Source organism: Mustelus asterias, chromosome 12, assembly GCF_964213995.1.
Source record: "Mustelus asterias chromosome 12, sMusAst1.hap1.1, whole genome shotgun sequence".
NCBI classification, from domain to species: Eukaryota; Metazoa; Chordata; class Chondrichthyes; order Carcharhiniformes; family Triakidae; genus Mustelus; species Mustelus asterias.
In genome coordinates, this window is record NC_135812.1 from 19,362,174 (window position 1) to 19,379,760 (window position 17,587).

At 45.2% G+C, this 17,587-nt stretch overlaps 1 protein-coding gene across 1 annotated transcript in view; it reads right to left on the reverse strand.

The window, feature by feature from the left end:
* blmh (bleomycin hydrolase) overlaps positions 1–17,587 on the reverse strand; it is a 105,231-nt gene that overhangs the window by 28,016 nt on the left and 59,628 nt on the right. Inside the window, exons 9-10 of the mRNA XM_078224905.1 lie at positions 14,784–14,851; positions 10,973–11,090 (exon numbers count right to left, since the gene is read on the reverse strand). Of these exons, the coding sequence (XP_078081031.1) occupies positions 10,973–11,090; positions 14,784–14,851 (186 nt within the window). The remainder of the gene's footprint in view (positions 1–10,972; positions 11,091–14,783; positions 14,852–17,587) is intronic.

Consider the following 17,587-nt stretch of genomic DNA (forward strand, 5'->3'; position numbering starts at 1 on the left):
TAGCCCTATACTCAACACATCTGTTATTCCTACCAAAGTGAATTACCTCACACTTCTCCGCATTAAACTCCATCCGCCACCTCTCGGCCCAACTTTGCAACCTGTCTAAGTCTTCCTGCAAACTACGACACCCTTCCTCACTGTCTACCACACCACCGACTTTGGTGTCATCAGCAAATTTGCTAATCCACCCAACTATACCCTCATCCAGATCATTAATAAATATTACAAACAGCAGTGGCCCCAAAACAGATCCCTGAGGTACACCACTTGTAACCGCACTCCATGATGAATATTTACTATCAACCACCACCCTCTGTTTCCTATCCGCTAGCCAATTCCTGATCCAATTTCCTAGATCACCCCCAATCCCATACATCTGCATTTTCTGCAGAAGCCTACCATGGTGAACCTTATCAAACGCCTTACTAAAATCCATATATACCACGTCCACTGCCTTGCCCCCATCCACCTCCTTGGTCACTTTCTCAAAAAACTCAATAAGGTTAGTAAGGCACAGTGACACAGTGGTTAGCACTGCTGCCTCACAGCACCAGGAACACGGATTCAATTCTGGCCTTGGGTGACCGTCTGTGTGGAGTTTGCACATTCTCCCCGTGTCTGTGTGGGTTTCCTCCGGGTGCTCCGGTTTCCTCTCATACTCTGAAGATGTGCAGGTTAGGTGGTATGGCCTTGCTAAATTGCCTGTTGGTGTCCCAAGATATATATAGGTTAGGGGCATTAGTGGGATTAAATACATATGGTTGCGGGGATAGGCCTTGGATAAGAGTTGGTGCAGACTCAATGGGCCAAATGGCCTCATACTGCATTGTAGGGATTCTATGGTTACCACTATGCCAACAAAATAACTTCATTAATGCCAAATTGGAATATATCTGAAAGTTTCAGGGACATGCAGATCCAGACTTTCCATGAACTTGTAAATTGCACCAATTTGTTCCTAAGGGAATGTGTGCATAACTGAACTGTACTGGGTCAATGCTGCAATATTGATACATGCAAATTTCACTGCCTCAACCATACATCTTTGAGAGATCGCATTGACCAGGCCTTTATTCCCTAAAGTTTGGAAGAATGAGCTTATCACATTGAAAAACAAATACAATTTTTATGGGGTTTAACATTGACAACTTTTCCCCTGGCTGGATAATCTAAATCTAGAGGCCCCAGTCTCAGAACAAGGAGTTAGTCATTTAGGATTGAGGAAAAGTTTCTCTCTCAAAGGGTCATGAATCTTTAGGATTTTCTACCCCAGGGAGCTGAGTAAATTTGAGACAGAGATCGATCCTTTCTTGGATACTAAGGGAATCAAGGGATACGTGGGAAGCTGAAGTTGAGGTAGAAGATCTCAACTGAATGGTGCAGCAAGCAGGATGGGCTGAATGGCCTACTCCAGCTCCTATTTCTTATGTTCTTACAGGTTTATCTGCCAAAAGCCTATGCTGTTCCATTGTGCCTCCCGACTGCAAGAAATAAGCTCACTTAAAGAATTTGCATCTACGCTGGTAATGCATTGTTGTAGATTTGGACTCCCTGCTGTAAAGACCAATAACCTGTAGAATTCCCAATGATCAACTTAAAGGAATTGCACAGCAAGATTTCAAGTTGTAAGACTTCTGGTGTAACAAAGAGACTAATATCAACATAGACCAAACATCAACAAGGAGGCAACTAATACTGCAAACTACAGAAACGATATTCCTTACTAGTGTCTTAACACGAGCAATAACCCCACATCATGTTTACACATTACACCAGCAGTAATGTAGATTAAAATCCTGAACGTCTCCCAGCATTTCACAGGTACTCTTCTTCCCGTTACACTGCCACAAAACTTCCAGAGTCATTTTAAAAATCCCTTCACTCAATCCTCCGGGGCATAATTAAATTGACTTCCAGTAATGAGGCAGGCACTGGTGACTTCTCAGTCTGAAAATTTCTACACAATCCATCTCTTCAAATAGGGGATCTGTTCTCAACAGCAGTATGCTCTCATAGCCATAATTTCATTGCTTTTCGTACACAAGGTGGCATCTCTGCAAATATACCCACAGCAAAGTGTTCAACCTGGTACCTGGCTTTCAATGAGGTTCGACCTGCAACCAGCCCCCACCCCCCTCTCCCCTGGTTAACTAGGCCACACATGCTTATTGCCAAAAGAGCTGGTAGCAGGTCACACGATCCTCTTCATGACTCTTTTACCTTGAATTAACAAGACAATTTAAAACATAATCATTTTATAAAACATTGCACTCATAACACTCTCCACCCCACCAAATATTTAGGCACCACAAACCCTGAGGTCATGTATATTAGCATAACTGGAGGAATACCTCTATTTAGCTTTGACAAGACATTTTTACAACTTAGAAAGTATATTTGCGAGAGAGATCGATTCTATTTTGGATACTAAGGGAATCAAGGGATGTAGAGGCAATGTGGGAAGCTGGAGTCGAGGTAGAAGATATCAACTGAATGGTGCAGCAAGCATGATGGGCTGAATGGTCTACTTCAGCTAGTTGCAATTATACATGGCCTTGGTGAGGCCACACTTAGAATATTGTGCGCAGTTTTGGTCTCATTTTCTGAGGAAGAATGTTCTTGCTCTTGAGGGAGGGCAGCGAAGGTTTACCAGGCTGATTCCGGGGATGGCGGGACTGATGTATGAGGAGAGATTGACTAGGTTAGGATTGTTTTCACTAGAATTCAGACAAATGGGGGGGGGGGATCTCATAGAGACTTATAAAATTCTAACAGGACTAGACAGGGTAGATGCAGGGAGGATATTCCCAATGGTGGGGGAGTCCGGAACCAGGGGTCACAGTCTGAGGATTCAGGGTAGACCATTTAGGACGGAGATGAGGAGACATTTCTTCACCCATAGAGTGGTGAGCCTGTGGAATTCATAAAGCAGGAAGTAGTTGATGCCAAAACATTGAATGTATTCAAGAGGCGGCTGGATATAGCACTTGGGGTGAATGGGATCAAAGGTGATGGGGAGAAAACGGGATTAGGCTATTGAGTTGGATGATCAGCCATGATCATAATGAATGGTGGAGCAGGTTTGAAGGGCCGAATGGCCTCCTCCTGCTCCTATTTTTTATGTTTCTATGTATGTTTAGTGAACATTAAGGCTGAATACAGAAATTGCAAAATCCAGTGCATTCGCTGGAGAACTGTATTAGAGCAGATGTTTAACTTTTAAAGAACTTTGGTTAGATAGGGGTCCTTGAAAAGAAGCTGCATGGTCAACGGTTCAGTGAGAATAGGATGGATAGCAGAAGGCTGGTCTTGCAAACAAGTTTAAGTTTTAAATTTATTTATTAGTGTCACAAGTAGGCTTACACTAACACTGCAATGAAGTTACTGTGAAAATCCTCTAGTCGCCACACTCCAGCGCCTGTTCAGGTACACGGAGGGAGAATTTAGCATGGCCAATGCATCTAACCAGCACATCTTTCGGACTATGGGAGGAAACCGGAGCACCCGGAGGAAACCCACACAGAAACGGGGAGAACATGCAAACTCTGCACAGACAGTGACCCAAGCCGGGAATCGGACCCTGGTCCTTGGCGTTGTAAGGCAGCAGTGCCAACTATTGTGCCACCATGCTGCACAAGTGAGCTTAGAGAGGGCGTGAGGTAAGATACGAGAGACCAATGAAGAATGTGGATTCAGGGCTAGGGAAGGGAGAGAAGGGATGTTTGGCTTGCTGATCTAGGGGGAGGGATGCAGCAGAAGGAGATGTATGGATGGTACAATACTCTGTGCCTCACTCATTTTTGGAGGCTACGGGGCAGGGGAGAGGGTCTCAAGACAACAGTTGGTTGCAGAAAAGAAGCTGCCAATTAACAGCAATGATCGGTTTTTGGCAAAGAAGAATATGGCCTGACAGTAGTTAACGTGGTCAAGCCAGATCTGATGATGAATGATAAAACCAATTGTGCATCACAAGTGCGCAAACTAGCATTCCTTGGACTTAAGGATGAAGACTTGAGGGGGTTGGGGGTGGGTGCAAGGTCCAGGGTGGGAGGCAGGGTGGGTACAAGTTGGTGCCAAAGATACGAGAGACCAGACAGTGACAGTTTGCAGAAATATCACAGCAAATGGAGAGCCAAGGGTTATGCAGTTTGATGTTCTGACGTCTTGCTGCCACAATATTTTACAGATGCTCGCAATAGTACTGCGTACTTCTGAACCCAAACTTTAGGTGGCTTCAAAGAACAAAGAAAATGACAGTGCAGGAACAGGCCCTTCGGCCCTCCAAGCCTGCACCGACCAGGCTGCCCATGTGCACTAAAACCCCCTACCCCTCTGGGGACCATATCCCTCTATTCCCATTCATTTGCACAGCAGTCTAGGGTGCACAATTCCAAAGGGTTAGATCCCCATTTTTTCAGTGTGATCCGTCAGTGAACCGACAATAAGGTTCCCTATTTACACTCCGACTGATGTGTTGCAGGGAAGCAATGATCAGCTTGCTTTAACTCTACAATTGACATGTCAATGCATCTGAAGGAACGATATTCCTTTAAAAGAAAAAGAACGTGGAATGGAAAGTTGATTGAAATTTAGTTCAACAGCTTTATGAGTCAAGCTGGTCACTGGGCCTTCTTCCAGGTTTATCGAGCGGTCCTATGACCACTCGACACAGGCCAAAAACACATGACATTCCTGAACCAGGAATTTGGTTTCTCAACATGGACATTGGAAAGATCAGATTATGACAGTAGGGGAAGGGAAAACCTGAAAAGGTGGCGCAATTGTTCCTCAACTGGAGGTCAAAATGGGAACGGTGCAGGAAGAAAAGACAAAAATCCAGCACTGACCCAAATCAAGGGAAGGCAACGGCCGAGTGGTATTATCGCTAGACTATATATCCAGAAACTCAGATAATGTTCTGGGGACCTGGGTTTGATTCCCGTCACAAGCAGATGGCGGAATTTGAATTCAAAACAAAATCTGGAATTAAGAATCTACTGATGATCACGAAAGCATGGTCGATTGTCAGAAAGACCCAGATGGTTCACTCATGTCCTTTAGGGAAGGAAATCTGCCGTCCTTACCCTGGTCTGGCTTACATGTGACTTCAGAGCCACAGCAATGTGGTTGACTCTCAACTGCCCTCAGATAACTAGGGTTGGGCAATAAATGCTGGCCCAGCCAGTGACGCCCATGTCCCATGAATGAATTTTTAAAAATCTGTTCCGTAACTCTGACAGAACAAGCAGAATATCTATAATCCCCGGCATTACTCATATCACTACCAAATAGGCTTTCTTTATAAGATCATCTCACACCAGCGTCAGATATCTTCACCACAGATTAAAGGTTAACAGTGATTAAAAGGGAAAAGTAATTTCAGGAAGTCAGTCACTGTTTCAACTAGTATTAGCAGTCGTGGGTCATGTAATCTATTTATCTTTTGATTCCATTCATTTGGCTTATAACAATGTTTGTACAGAGCTCTGTCAGACTAATATTAAAGAGCAGCTCTTTAATTGGATGTAGATTTTTACTTATGGCTCATCTGTTATCCACTTAATTTCATTTGAAATACAACATAGATGATGGCCACGTCAGGCAACTCCAGTTGGACTGCTACACAAAGAGATTAGTGAGCTTCTTGCTTTGCCGCTATTCCTTGCTTGGTTTTTCCCCCCCCCCAATACTGCACTTTCACAGGTTCTGCTTCAAATTCGGAACAACCTCGGTTAAATCTGCCATAAATACTCATTAAAAATGTATATTTTTTAATTTTGTGCATGGTATCGACGGGTGTCACTGCTGAGGAAATGAATCTCTGCTCATTTCAGACACCCAGCATCAACATAGATCATTCATGGGACGGCACGGTGGCACAACGGTTAGCACTGCTGCCTCACAAGCACCAGGGACCTGGCTTCAATTCCGGCCTGAGTGACTGTCGGTGCGGAGTCTGCACGTTCTCCGTGTCTGCGTGGGTTTCCGTGCTCCGGTTTCCTCCCACACTCCAAAGATGTGCAGGTCAGGTTGATTGGCTATGCTAAATTGCTCCTTAGTGTCAGGGGCCCTAGCTAGGGTAAATACGTGGCGATAGGGTCGAGGTGGGATTGTGGTCGGTGCAGACTTGATGAGCCAAATGGCCTCTTTCTGCACTGTAGCATTCTATGTGTAGGTTAGGTTGATTGGCTATGCTAAATTGATCCTTAGGGTGGGATTTTACACCTTACTCGAGCGAGACCGGAAATTCCTGCCCGAGGTCAACGGACATTTCCGTCGCCCGCCCCTCGCCCGCTCCAATTCCGTGGCGGGACAGGCTATAGAACTCCGGCATTAGTGTCCAAAATGTGCAGGTTAGGTGGATTGGCGATGATCATTGTGCGGGGTTACAGAGTGAGGCAGGGGGATTGGGCTTGGGTAGGGTACTCTTTTGGAGGGTTGGCACAGATTCGATGGGCCGAATGGCCTCTTCTGCATTGTAGAGATGCTATGATAAAGTCATGTAACATCCTGAAGCACATCGAAGCTCCTAATAACGTTACGTGCCAATAATGTGTCTCAGTTACAGCCTCAAGAGAGCAACTACCACTGAATCTTTGTGACACTTATTCCCCCCACCACGCCATTTATCCCAATGGCTGTCTGACAGAGGCTTGAATTAGTGCTGAATTAGAGCTACTTTTGAGTTGCGAGCCTCTTGTCCACAGGGAAACGGATGTCAACTTCCAAACTCATTGGACATGGCATCCGGAAAGCCAGCAGAAAGAGGGGAATTCCATCTTATTAATGTGGGCTTTAAACCCAGGGCTCAGAAATATTAATGGCTAACTGACTGCACTACTTAATTGTTCATGCGAAGTACTTAATTTTGTCTCCTCTTGTGATGAGCTAATCGTGATGTGCCCACTATCTATTAAATCCACAAGAAGATGTGATTAACGATGATTCAATCTGCAAACATTAAGAAGTCTCTGAACAGAGGTTAACATACATATTAATTTAAGCAGCTGTGGATTCGGCGCATGTTAGTTTTGTTGTACAAGACAGATGGTTACCGTCTTGCACAATAACTATTTTCTTTTATTTCACTATGTATTTGAGTTGGCCACGCGAGTGGGCTATTCAATTTATTGTCTTGAAGAAAATGTTCGTATTCACAGAGTATCATTATGGCATTGGGTGGTATTTTACCATCACATTGGTGCCCGTTTTCGGACGCGACACGGTCGTAAAGTAGGGCGTAAAGCAAATAGCTCGATTGGCGCCGTTTTTCACGACTGGCGCCATTTTATGAGCGCAGGATTTCCGGCACGGTCAGTTTCCCGCCGGAAATGGGCTGATTAATTCATTTAAATATATGGAAATCGTGTGTTGAGCAAGCTTGGCGCTCAATCGTACAGGCTCGCCCCACTTAATGGCCTCGCTGGGAGAGGTTCTCGCCGACATGCTCCCCATCAGAGGTCTGCACATGCGCACTACCTCCCTCTGCAGGCTTTCGGGCATGTTAAGCCCCACCCACAGGCTTCTGCCGCGAGCAACAGACTTGCTCAAAATTTTGCAGCCAGAGTGTGCATGGTGGCGGGACCTGAAAATGCCCCCAAAAAAACGGACCTGAAACTCTCCCAGTTTCAGCTCGCCTGGCACAGGCAAAAAAATGGTAAAATTCCAGCCATCGAGTCCATGCTGGATTGCATTCTTTTCCCTTGTAGACGGGACTTTTCTGCGTAGCACAACTGATGGACAAACATGAGTTTATTTAGTTAGTGGTGCTTGCATAAGTGGAACTCCTTTTTTCCCTTCGGCACTGCAGATTCATGATTAGCTGTCCAGAATTTCACCATGGAGAAAAGTGACCCGATTGTAGCCATGTATCTATTGGAATCAGAAGAGTTCCAAAAACCCTGATCTATGGAAGTGTCAAATATAAAAGTGCTTTAAAAAAGCATTTGCAATGATGCCAACATGACTCAGTGATGAGGCCAATCACCCCTGGGACCTCCTTAAATTAACTCAGGACTCGGTCTGAAGTGCTTTGAGTGTGTTTGTACATTTAAGTCTGCTCCAGATGGGAAAAATAAACTGGACTTTGCCACAAGAATCAAGAATTAAAAACCTTACAAACAGGAAGTTTTGAAAGACATCAGTGTAAACGTGGCCAACAGACACCCCACACCATTGAGAAAAGGGACCTGTTTTTTTAGCCACATGGGAAGGCAGATTCATACCCCAGGATTTTCCGGCTGTTCCCAGCAGCGGGATCGTCTGGTCCCGTCAATGGCAACCCCCTGCCATGGATTTCCCAGGGACAGAGGGTGCGAACAATGGGAAACCCCGTTGACAGTGGCAGGACCGGAAGATCCCTGCACCAGTCAATGGCGGGACGTCGCTGCAAAACACGCCACGGAGAGAGCGGAGAATCCCGCCCATGGATTCTGTCCTCCCAAAACTCGATCTAAAGACATAGAATCCCTACAGCGCAGAAGGAGGCCATTCGGCCCATCGAGCCTGCATCGACCACTTCCCAACAGCCCCTGTTCCCGTAACCCCACATATTTACACTGCAAATCCCCCCGACACTAGGGCCAATTTAGCATGGCCAATCAACCTAACCCGCACATATTCGGACTGTGGGAGGAAACCAGAGCACCCGGACGAAACCCACGCAGACACAGGAAGAACATGCAAACTCCACACAGAGGGTGTTCCGAGGCCGGAATTGAACCCAGGTCCCTGGCGCTGCGAGACAGCAGTGCTAACCACTGTGCCGCCTGCAAACGTATTTGCAATGATGCCTACAGATGATTGTTTCGGCAAAATAGGATCATTTTATTGGATTTAGTTTAAATTAAAATTATAAATTTAAACATTTTAAATCGAAAATTAAAGTTTCGCTAAATTTTAAAATAAAGGGGTTCAAGAAACTTTACTAAAATGGATATCAACATTTTATACTCAACATTATTCAAATGGTGAAAGTGAGATTGATATTTCTTAATTGAATCTGATTTTTAAATGGCCTTTGATGTTTATTGTGCACTTACAATGGCATTAGTGACTTAACAGAAAGCAATGTTTTTTATTAACTTGTCTTTGTGCTGACCCATTGGGTCCTCCATTTTAGAAACATATTCATGTTCTCTTTTGCTCACTCCTCTCTGCTTGGGTCACTGTCTGTGTGGAGTTTGCACCTTCTCCCCGTGTCTGCGTGGGTTTTCTCCGGGTGCTCTGGTTTCCTCCCACAGTTTGAAAGACGTGCTGGTTAGGGTGCATTGATCCGAACAGGCGCCAGAGTGTGGCGACTAGGGGAATTTCACAGTAACTTCATTGCAGTGTTAATGTAAGCCTTACTTGTGACTAATAAATAAACTTTTACTTTATTTGGCAGCGAGTAATGTTAAATATTGTAGTAAGGAGCTTCCAGTTTCAATAAATATCTTCTCAGTTCATTGGTTCATGCAAACATTAGCGAAGGGCATACAAGGTCCAATCAAACCAAAAAGTCACATTATTGATTACAACGGCATTGAATTCAATTTCATTGAAGGCAATAAAGAATCAACAAAAAGTGTAAAATGCAATGATAGGTTGAGGAATTTTGCATTCACTGGTAAAACTTAAAAAACTGAAAACATTTGGCCATAGTAGATTTTAAGAGGAATGTTCAATTGCCAGCATTTTGTTTATGAGCAAATCAAAAGGTTGCGAGTTCATGACACCACCACAGCCCCTGCTTCTTTGAAGCAGAATATACACAGCTGTGATGTACACTGGTCAGATTTCAAAACCCATGTTTTGTAGAACAACGCGCACCATTGTGAATGAGACTGTGGCTATACACTGTTACCCACCCCTCCCTGGAAAGCATCACTACAGATCAACAGAGGCGGCAGAGAGACTTCACTGAGGAGCATTCTGGGAGAAGTCGGCGCAGCCACAAAGACTAAAAAGTGGGAAGAGGAAGAACTGGTGTCAAGGAGCAGTTAAGCCCAAAACTCTACGTTAGTATTTCCTTCTCTCCTCCTCTGACCAAAAAAAGGGCACAGACATTACAGGTCAGAAAGTGGCGTGAGACCAACAGACGCAGCTGATTGGTGAGTAAGTCCTGTTGGGTATATCCAAGCCATATTTAATTGAAACTCATTGTTTAGGCAAGGGTGGGGAATTATTTGCTTTATTTCTTTTTTTTAAAAAATGATATAAAATGTTTAAACTTAAAGAGTTTAGCCACAGCCGGAGAGCTCGAAGCTGTGGTTTGCTTTTCTTGCTCCATGTGGGAGGCCGGGCACATTTCCAGTGCCCGGGGCCAGCATGTGTGCAGGAAGTGTGTCCAGCTGTAGCTCCTGGAAGTTCGAGTTTCAGAGCTGGAACGGCAGCTGGAGACACTGTGCAGCACCCGAGAGCATTGCGAATAGCACATTTAGGGAGGTGGTCACACTGCGGCTGAAGGGACTTAAGGAAGGGAGGGAATGGGTGACCACCAGGCAGCCCAAGAGAAGTAGGCAGGTAGTTCAGGAGTCCCCTGGGATCTGGCTCGCAAATCGGTGTTACATTTTGGAGGCTGACGTGGGCACTGGTTCCTCCAGGGAGTGCAGACAGAGCCAGGCTTCTGGCACCACAAGGTCAGTCACAAGGGGACAAGGGTTCAAGGTGAGGGACAGGAGGTTTAGGGGAGAGGGTGGTGACGGTCTGGAATGCGCTGCCTGGGAGAATGGTAGAGGCAGGCTGCCTGACATCCTTTAAAAAGTACCTGGATGAGCACTTGGCAGGTCATAACATTCAGGGCTATGGGCCAAGTGCTGGCAGATGGGATTAGGTGGGAGTTCAGGTGTTTCTAATGTGCCGGTGTGGAGTCTCTGGGCCAAAGGGCCTCTTCCGCGCTGTACGATTCTGTCAAGTGGCTTGGACAGAACCAGTCACCTGCATAAGTGAAGCCTTGGGAGGAAACAGTTAACTGTTGAATGCGAGTTACCTCTTCAGAGAAGCCAGTTAGAACCATAGCGTGAGTCATCTGTGATTCGCCATACATCAGCCTTTCTGCTTTGCCCAGGTTACTCAACGAGACTCCAAAGAGCAGCTCCCGGTTCAGGCTGTAATAATTACAAAGCTTTGTGAATGGTTTTACCATCATTTGATCTTGTTTCGATTATCTGTTTGCTTTTTAGCCTTTGCCATGTCCCATTGGCCCTAATCTCTGTAAGAAGGCACACTTGTGCAACCCAGGCAAAAATAAATAATGACTATTTGCCTAGGCTGAGTTTGCAGGAGTCTTAGTCCACACCAGAACTTAAATCAATGATCAATACATTTTTAATATACATATTTCTAGCAGTAATTAGATCTACATAAGGCCCGAGAACCATTAACCTGGTATATTAGTCACAGAAGCAAATGTTATGCCTGCTATTATTTCTCAAAAACAAACAACACTACTCATAACATTGAAATTAGAAGCTGCACCTTTATAACAAAACCACTCTGCTGCCTTCAAATTATCTTGGCCAAACAAAAACAACAGTACCAGGGACCTGGGTTGGATTCCAGCCTCGGGTGACTGTGTGGAATTCGCACGTTCCACGTGGGTTTCCTCCGGGTGCTCGGGTTTCCCCCCACACTCCAAAGATGGGCGGGTTAGGTTGATTGGCCATGTTAAATTGCCCCTTTGTGTCAGGAGGATTAGCCGGCTGAATGTGGGGGAGGGGGGTTATGGGGATAGGGCCTGGTTGGGATTGTTGTTGGTGCAGGCTCAATGGGCCAAATGGCCTTTACCTGTACTGTAGGGATTCTATAATTCTAAATTACACAGTCCAAATTTTCTTTGCATTACTGAATGTAACAAAGTACTTGATTATTACTTCCTGGTGCTTCAAGTTACCTATTGGCTATCTCAGAAAATGTAAACCACTTTGGCAACAGAATTTCCTATATTCTTTTCTATAATCAAGGTCACTTCAGCAATCTCCTCTGCTCCCAGAAAGGTGCCTGACTTAAAGCGAGCATTGGTTGGTGAGTTTCTTTTGAGTGCATTCTATGATAGGAATCAGTAATTCAATTACCTGATAGAGTCTGGGGTCTACACTTGCGTTCTTTACATCAATCAGTACCAACTCGTTCATTCAGCTGTCAATCCTGCCGGTACCTTACCATTCATGGTAACTATACTTCTACATATCAGCTTCTGATAGATTCAGTTGAGTATAAAAGTAGGCTATCTTAAAGTGCAGCTCCATCTGCACTGGAGTGTGACTTTGGAATGCAGCAGAGTGCTTCAGATGGATTTGGGTGACGGAGGGAATGTAAGAGTTAAATTAAGGATTAATTTCTATCTAAAGTGGAGTTTGTCTTAAATTGAGCAATTAACTAAAAAAATTGTTGTTTGGGTTGTATTAGGGGCCAGATCAGAAACTCCAATATATATTATGAAGTTAGCCTAGACCCCAACTTTTACTTTTGATTTTGGCATTAGGGGGAGCATAAGGGGTGGGATTCTCCGGCCACACTCGCTGCAAAACGTAACTGGAATGGCACGGTGGCACAGTGGTTAGCACTGCTGCCTCACAGTGCAAGGGACCCGGGTTCAATTCCGGCCTCGGGTGACTGTGTGGACTTTACATGTTTTCCCTGCGTCTGCGGCGATTCCGCCGGGCGCTCCGGTTTCCTCCCACAGTCCAAAGATGTGCAGGTTAGGTGGATTGGCCATGCTAAATTGCCCCTTAGTGTCAAGGGGATTAGCAGAGTAAATGTGTGGGGTTACGGGGATAGGGTCTGGGTTGGATTGTGGTCAGTGCAGACTCAATGGGCCAAATGGCCTCCTTCTGCATTGTAGGGATTCTATGAAAACTGGAGAATCCCACCCGAGGTCAATGGACCTTTGCGTGGTCCGCCCCCGTCCGCTATGATTCCCGTGGCAGGCAGGACGGGAGAATTCCCCACAATGTGTTTCACTCCAGGTGTGATTCAACCGACCCATGAGAAAGCTTTTATCAAAACAAACTTTATCTAAGAACGCAGCTAGAATATAACTAAAAGAATTAGCATATCTTTTACCAATTAAAACTTCTAACACTTAAGCATGACAAAGTAGAATTCTTAATAGCTAGCCATCTTTATTGTTCTGATTTAGCTGTATCCCCATTGGCATAAACCCCTTCTTCAGAACCAGTTAGCACCAAAAGCAGATATGCTCTTGTGGATGCTGGATTTCCAGCCTTTTTACTCCTCTGGACAGAGATCCAGGCAGACACACATCTTCTGACTCTCATACCCAGCACTCTCAGGGAAAGATATATGCTCAAACAGCAGAATTTCAGAGAAATAAACCTCGTCTCTGGCAGATCCCTGTCTCCAGACTTCAGAGGGGGAAAGAGAGGCACTGCTTTCTAACAATGAACACAAGAACACACAGTACTTAACGTTGAATCAGTGCTTTTTTGTAGGGATTACTGCACCCCGGGTGAGCTTTGAAACCTTTGTTTGATTGGGGGTCAAGGAAAAATGGAAAGTGTATGCATGCGGAAATATTTGCAACAAGAAAAGAATTTAATAACATTGGTAAGGAACAGACTGTGATTCTGTCTGATCAAAAGGAATAGTTATTCTAATTAAATCCTCTCTCCTTACTTTCTAAAATCTCAATTTTGTGCAATCCACTTTACTTCTATTGTTTTTTTTATTCATTCAGGAGATGTGGGTATCACCAGCTGTGCATTTATTGCCCATCCCTAATTGCCCTTGAACTGAGTGGCTTGCTCAGCCACTTTCAGAGGGCAGTTAAGAGTCAACCGCATTGCTGTGGGTCTGGAGTCACAGGTAGGCCATATCAGGTAAAGGCGGCAGATTTCCTTCACTAAATGACATTAACGAACCAGATGGGTTTTTACATCAATCATCATCAGTAGACTCTTAATTCCAGATTATTACTGAATTCAAATTTTAACATCTACTGTGGTAGGATTCAAACCCAGCTCCCCGGAGCATTACCCTGGGTGTCTGGATGCTAGTCCAGTGACAATACCACTACGCCACCACCTTCGGATAGAGTTAACTTGGAACATCATAGAGGAGACTGGCCCTGATATTAAAGCTGGGTTATGGGCAGGAGTAAGGGATGTGGGAGGGTGGGATTTGAAGTGCCTGTGCAGAACCTGGAAGAAACCGTTAGCAGGTTGGAATATCAAATTTCAACAAGGCTGTCTAATTATAAGCGTTACGTACCGGGTTTTACATCTCCAAGTACTGGCGTGAAAAGCACAATCAAGGGCCAAGGCAAAAGCTGAATTTGACAGACCAAGAAGGTATCCCGCAGGCCAGCGAACAGCCTTTGTTGGGGTTGGTGGGGGGAAGGGGGGCGGCGGGGGGTCCTCTTGGACTCTGCGATAACCCTCACGAGGCCCATGGGGAGTGACTGATTGACCTCTCTCTGTGGGGCTCGTTGAGTACGAGTTCCCCTGGTAACAGGCAGTGTCCTGACCAGCTTGGACTCACTGCCTGAGCCTTTTATAAGGCAGGCCCAGGACTGGGACTGCTGAACTGTAGTCCTGGGAAGGGACTAGTGTATGTACACCACGGTAGTGGTTTTACTTTGCATTCAGTAATAAACTGGACGGTGTAAATGAAAATATTTCAAAAGCTATGATGGTCAATAAAGCAAATGTTGAATTAGGAAGACTGAGATGGGTTAGGCAGGGCTCTATCTAGATGAAAATCTTGCAATGTATAATGATGTTTTGCACTCTTTTAATCTATACAGCAGCACTTTACTTGTTTCATGATTTGATACTTACATTTTGGGATCATTAATTCCCAGCTTGCTGTAAAATCCCTTTCCAACATCGCATCCAAACCAGACTGCCTAGATATTAAATTAACAGCGTTAGAAAGAAACATGGAAATTGCATCGTTTTTGTAGCCAATGAGCTACTTTTTGAACTATAATCACCATTATAAAGTAGGAAACACAACAACCAATTTCTGCACAGCAAGCTCCAACAAATAGCAATAAATACCGATTAGATAGGCTGTTTAAGTGGTGCTGGGAGAGGGATAAATATTGACCATTGCACAGGAAGAACTCCTCTGCTCATCTTTTCAAATAGTAGCCCAAGGTCAGAGAGGACACCAGGAAGCTTGGTTTAACCTGCAGGATAATGCACCATTCCCTCAGTGCTGCACTAATGTGTCTGCCTGGACTTTGTGCTCAAGTCTCTGAAGCAAGACTTCAACCCACAATCCTCTGGCTCAAAGACAGGAGTCCAGCGCATTGATCCAAGGTTGACGACACCGGTTAGTTTTCAGTTTATTTACTAGTGTCACATTAGCTTACATTAATACTGCAATGAAGTCACTGTGAGAATCCCCTAGTCGCCACACTCCGGCACCTGTTCAGGTACACTGAGGGAGAATTTAGCATGACCAATGCATCTAACCAGCATGTCTTTCGGATATGGGAGGAAACTGGAGCACACGGAGGAAACCCCCGCAGACACGGTGAGAATGTGCAGACTCCGCACAGACAGTGGCCCAAGCCGGGAATCGAACCTGGGCCTCTGACGCTGTGAGGCAGCAGGGCCAAACACTGTGCCGCCACATTGCCCTGGTTAGCTTTTAGAGAGATTCGTTACTCATTTGCTATGTAAATAAAACGGCTGTGTTTCTAAATTATCAGCATGAAGTTAGCAGAGATAATGCTATCTCTCAGTGTTATCAGGGCCCTGCACCACAGGTTTTACCCCCAGGCAGGCCACTGAAGGTTTAGTTTGCATAACGGCCAGAGGTGAGGCCGGAACAGAAGTTGCAGCTTTAGGGTTAACAGACTTGTAAACAATTGAACAGGCATTCTCCCAGTCCAGCTATGAGAACATCATGTGCCAGGACCCAGAGAATAAACAGCAAAGAAAATGAGAGATAAAATATCTACAATGTAGTTTGCAATGGAGCTGGGATGGATGTGACGTGTCAGGTCCCACTCTGAGGGGAAAAATGACATGGAACCAGAGGAACTTCCTATCAATGTGCTATTGGGTGGCAGAGTGGTTAGCACTGCTGCCTCACACTGTCAGTGACCCAGGTTCAACTCTAGCCTTGGGTCACTGTCTGTGCGGCGGTCTGCACGTTCTCCCCATGGCTGCGTGGATTTCCTCCGGATGCTCTGGTTTCTTCCCACAGTCCAAAGGACTTGCTGGTTAGGTGCATTGGCCATGCTAAATTCCCCCTCAGTGTACCCGAGGGGATTTTCACTGTAACTTCACTGCAGTGTGAATATAAGCCTACTTGAGGCTAATAAATAAACTTTTAACTTTAAAAAAAAAACAGGCGTGGTGACTAGGAGATTTTCACAGTAAAATCTTTAAGAAAAAAGGACATAGCTACTGAAATCCCATTGAAGTTACTTAAAAGAAACTGCACTCCAAAGATATGCGGGTTAGCTAGGTTGGCCATGCTAAAATTGCCCCTCAGTTTCAAAGGATTAGCAGGGTAAATACGTGGGGTTACGGCGATAGCGCCTGGAGTGGGATTGTTATCGGTGCAGACTCAAAGGGCCGAATTGCCTCCTTCTGCACTGTAGGGATTCTATGATTCTATGAGAAATAAAGCCATTGTGCCATTAAACAAAAATCTCCCAGGATGAAACAATTTCAAAGCAATGTACTAACGAAACCTCACTACGAGTATCGAGGAGGTTTGGGGAGTTGCTTTTCTGGGAGTTAGAAGTTATTGTGATTGCGAATGTTTTTAATCTCACAGAGCCATCTTCTGGTCTAGGAAGTGAATCCAAACACAGAGGAAAAATCTCCTGACTGAGGCTGCACACTTTAAAAAAAAAATTCAGTCGAGGATTGTGGATGTCGCTGGCCGCACTAGCATTCCTACTGCCCATCCATAATTGTCCTTAAGGCAGTGGTGAGCTTTCTTGAACCGTTGTGTCCAGTCACTATCGGTACATCCCCAGTGCTGTTTGGGAGGGAGTTCCAGGATTTTGACACAGCGATAGTGAAGAAATGGTGACATGGTTCCAAATCGGGATTGCGGTGTGGCTGGGAGGGGAACTTGCAGATGGTGGCGCTCCCATGCATCTGCTGTGGTGGCCAAGGTTGTGGGTTTGCAAGGGGCTGTCAGGAACACTGCTGATTTGCTGCAGTGCATGTTGTAGCTTGTCAGTGGTGCAGCAAGTGAATGGTGACTTGGGTGCTTTGTCGTGGATGATGCTGGGCTTCTTGGGAGTTGTTGGGGCTGCACTCTTCCAGGTAGGAGATGGGTTACTCTGCAGAGTTCTCCATTTCTGACCTGCTTCTTGTAGCCATACTAAATATGTGGCTAGTCCAGTTCCATTTCTGGTAACCTCCAGAATGTTAATCGTGGGGATTCCAGCAATGGCAATGTCAGTGGGAGATGGATTATCTCTTGTTGGACACGGTCACTGCTTGGCACTTGCACGGTGTAAATATCACTTGCCACTAATCAGTCCAAGTTGTCCAGATCTTGCTGCATATGGACATGAACTGCTTCAGCATCTAAGGAGTTGCAAATGGTGCTGAACATGGTGAACACATCCCCATTTTTGATGGAGGGAGATCATTGATGAAGCAAT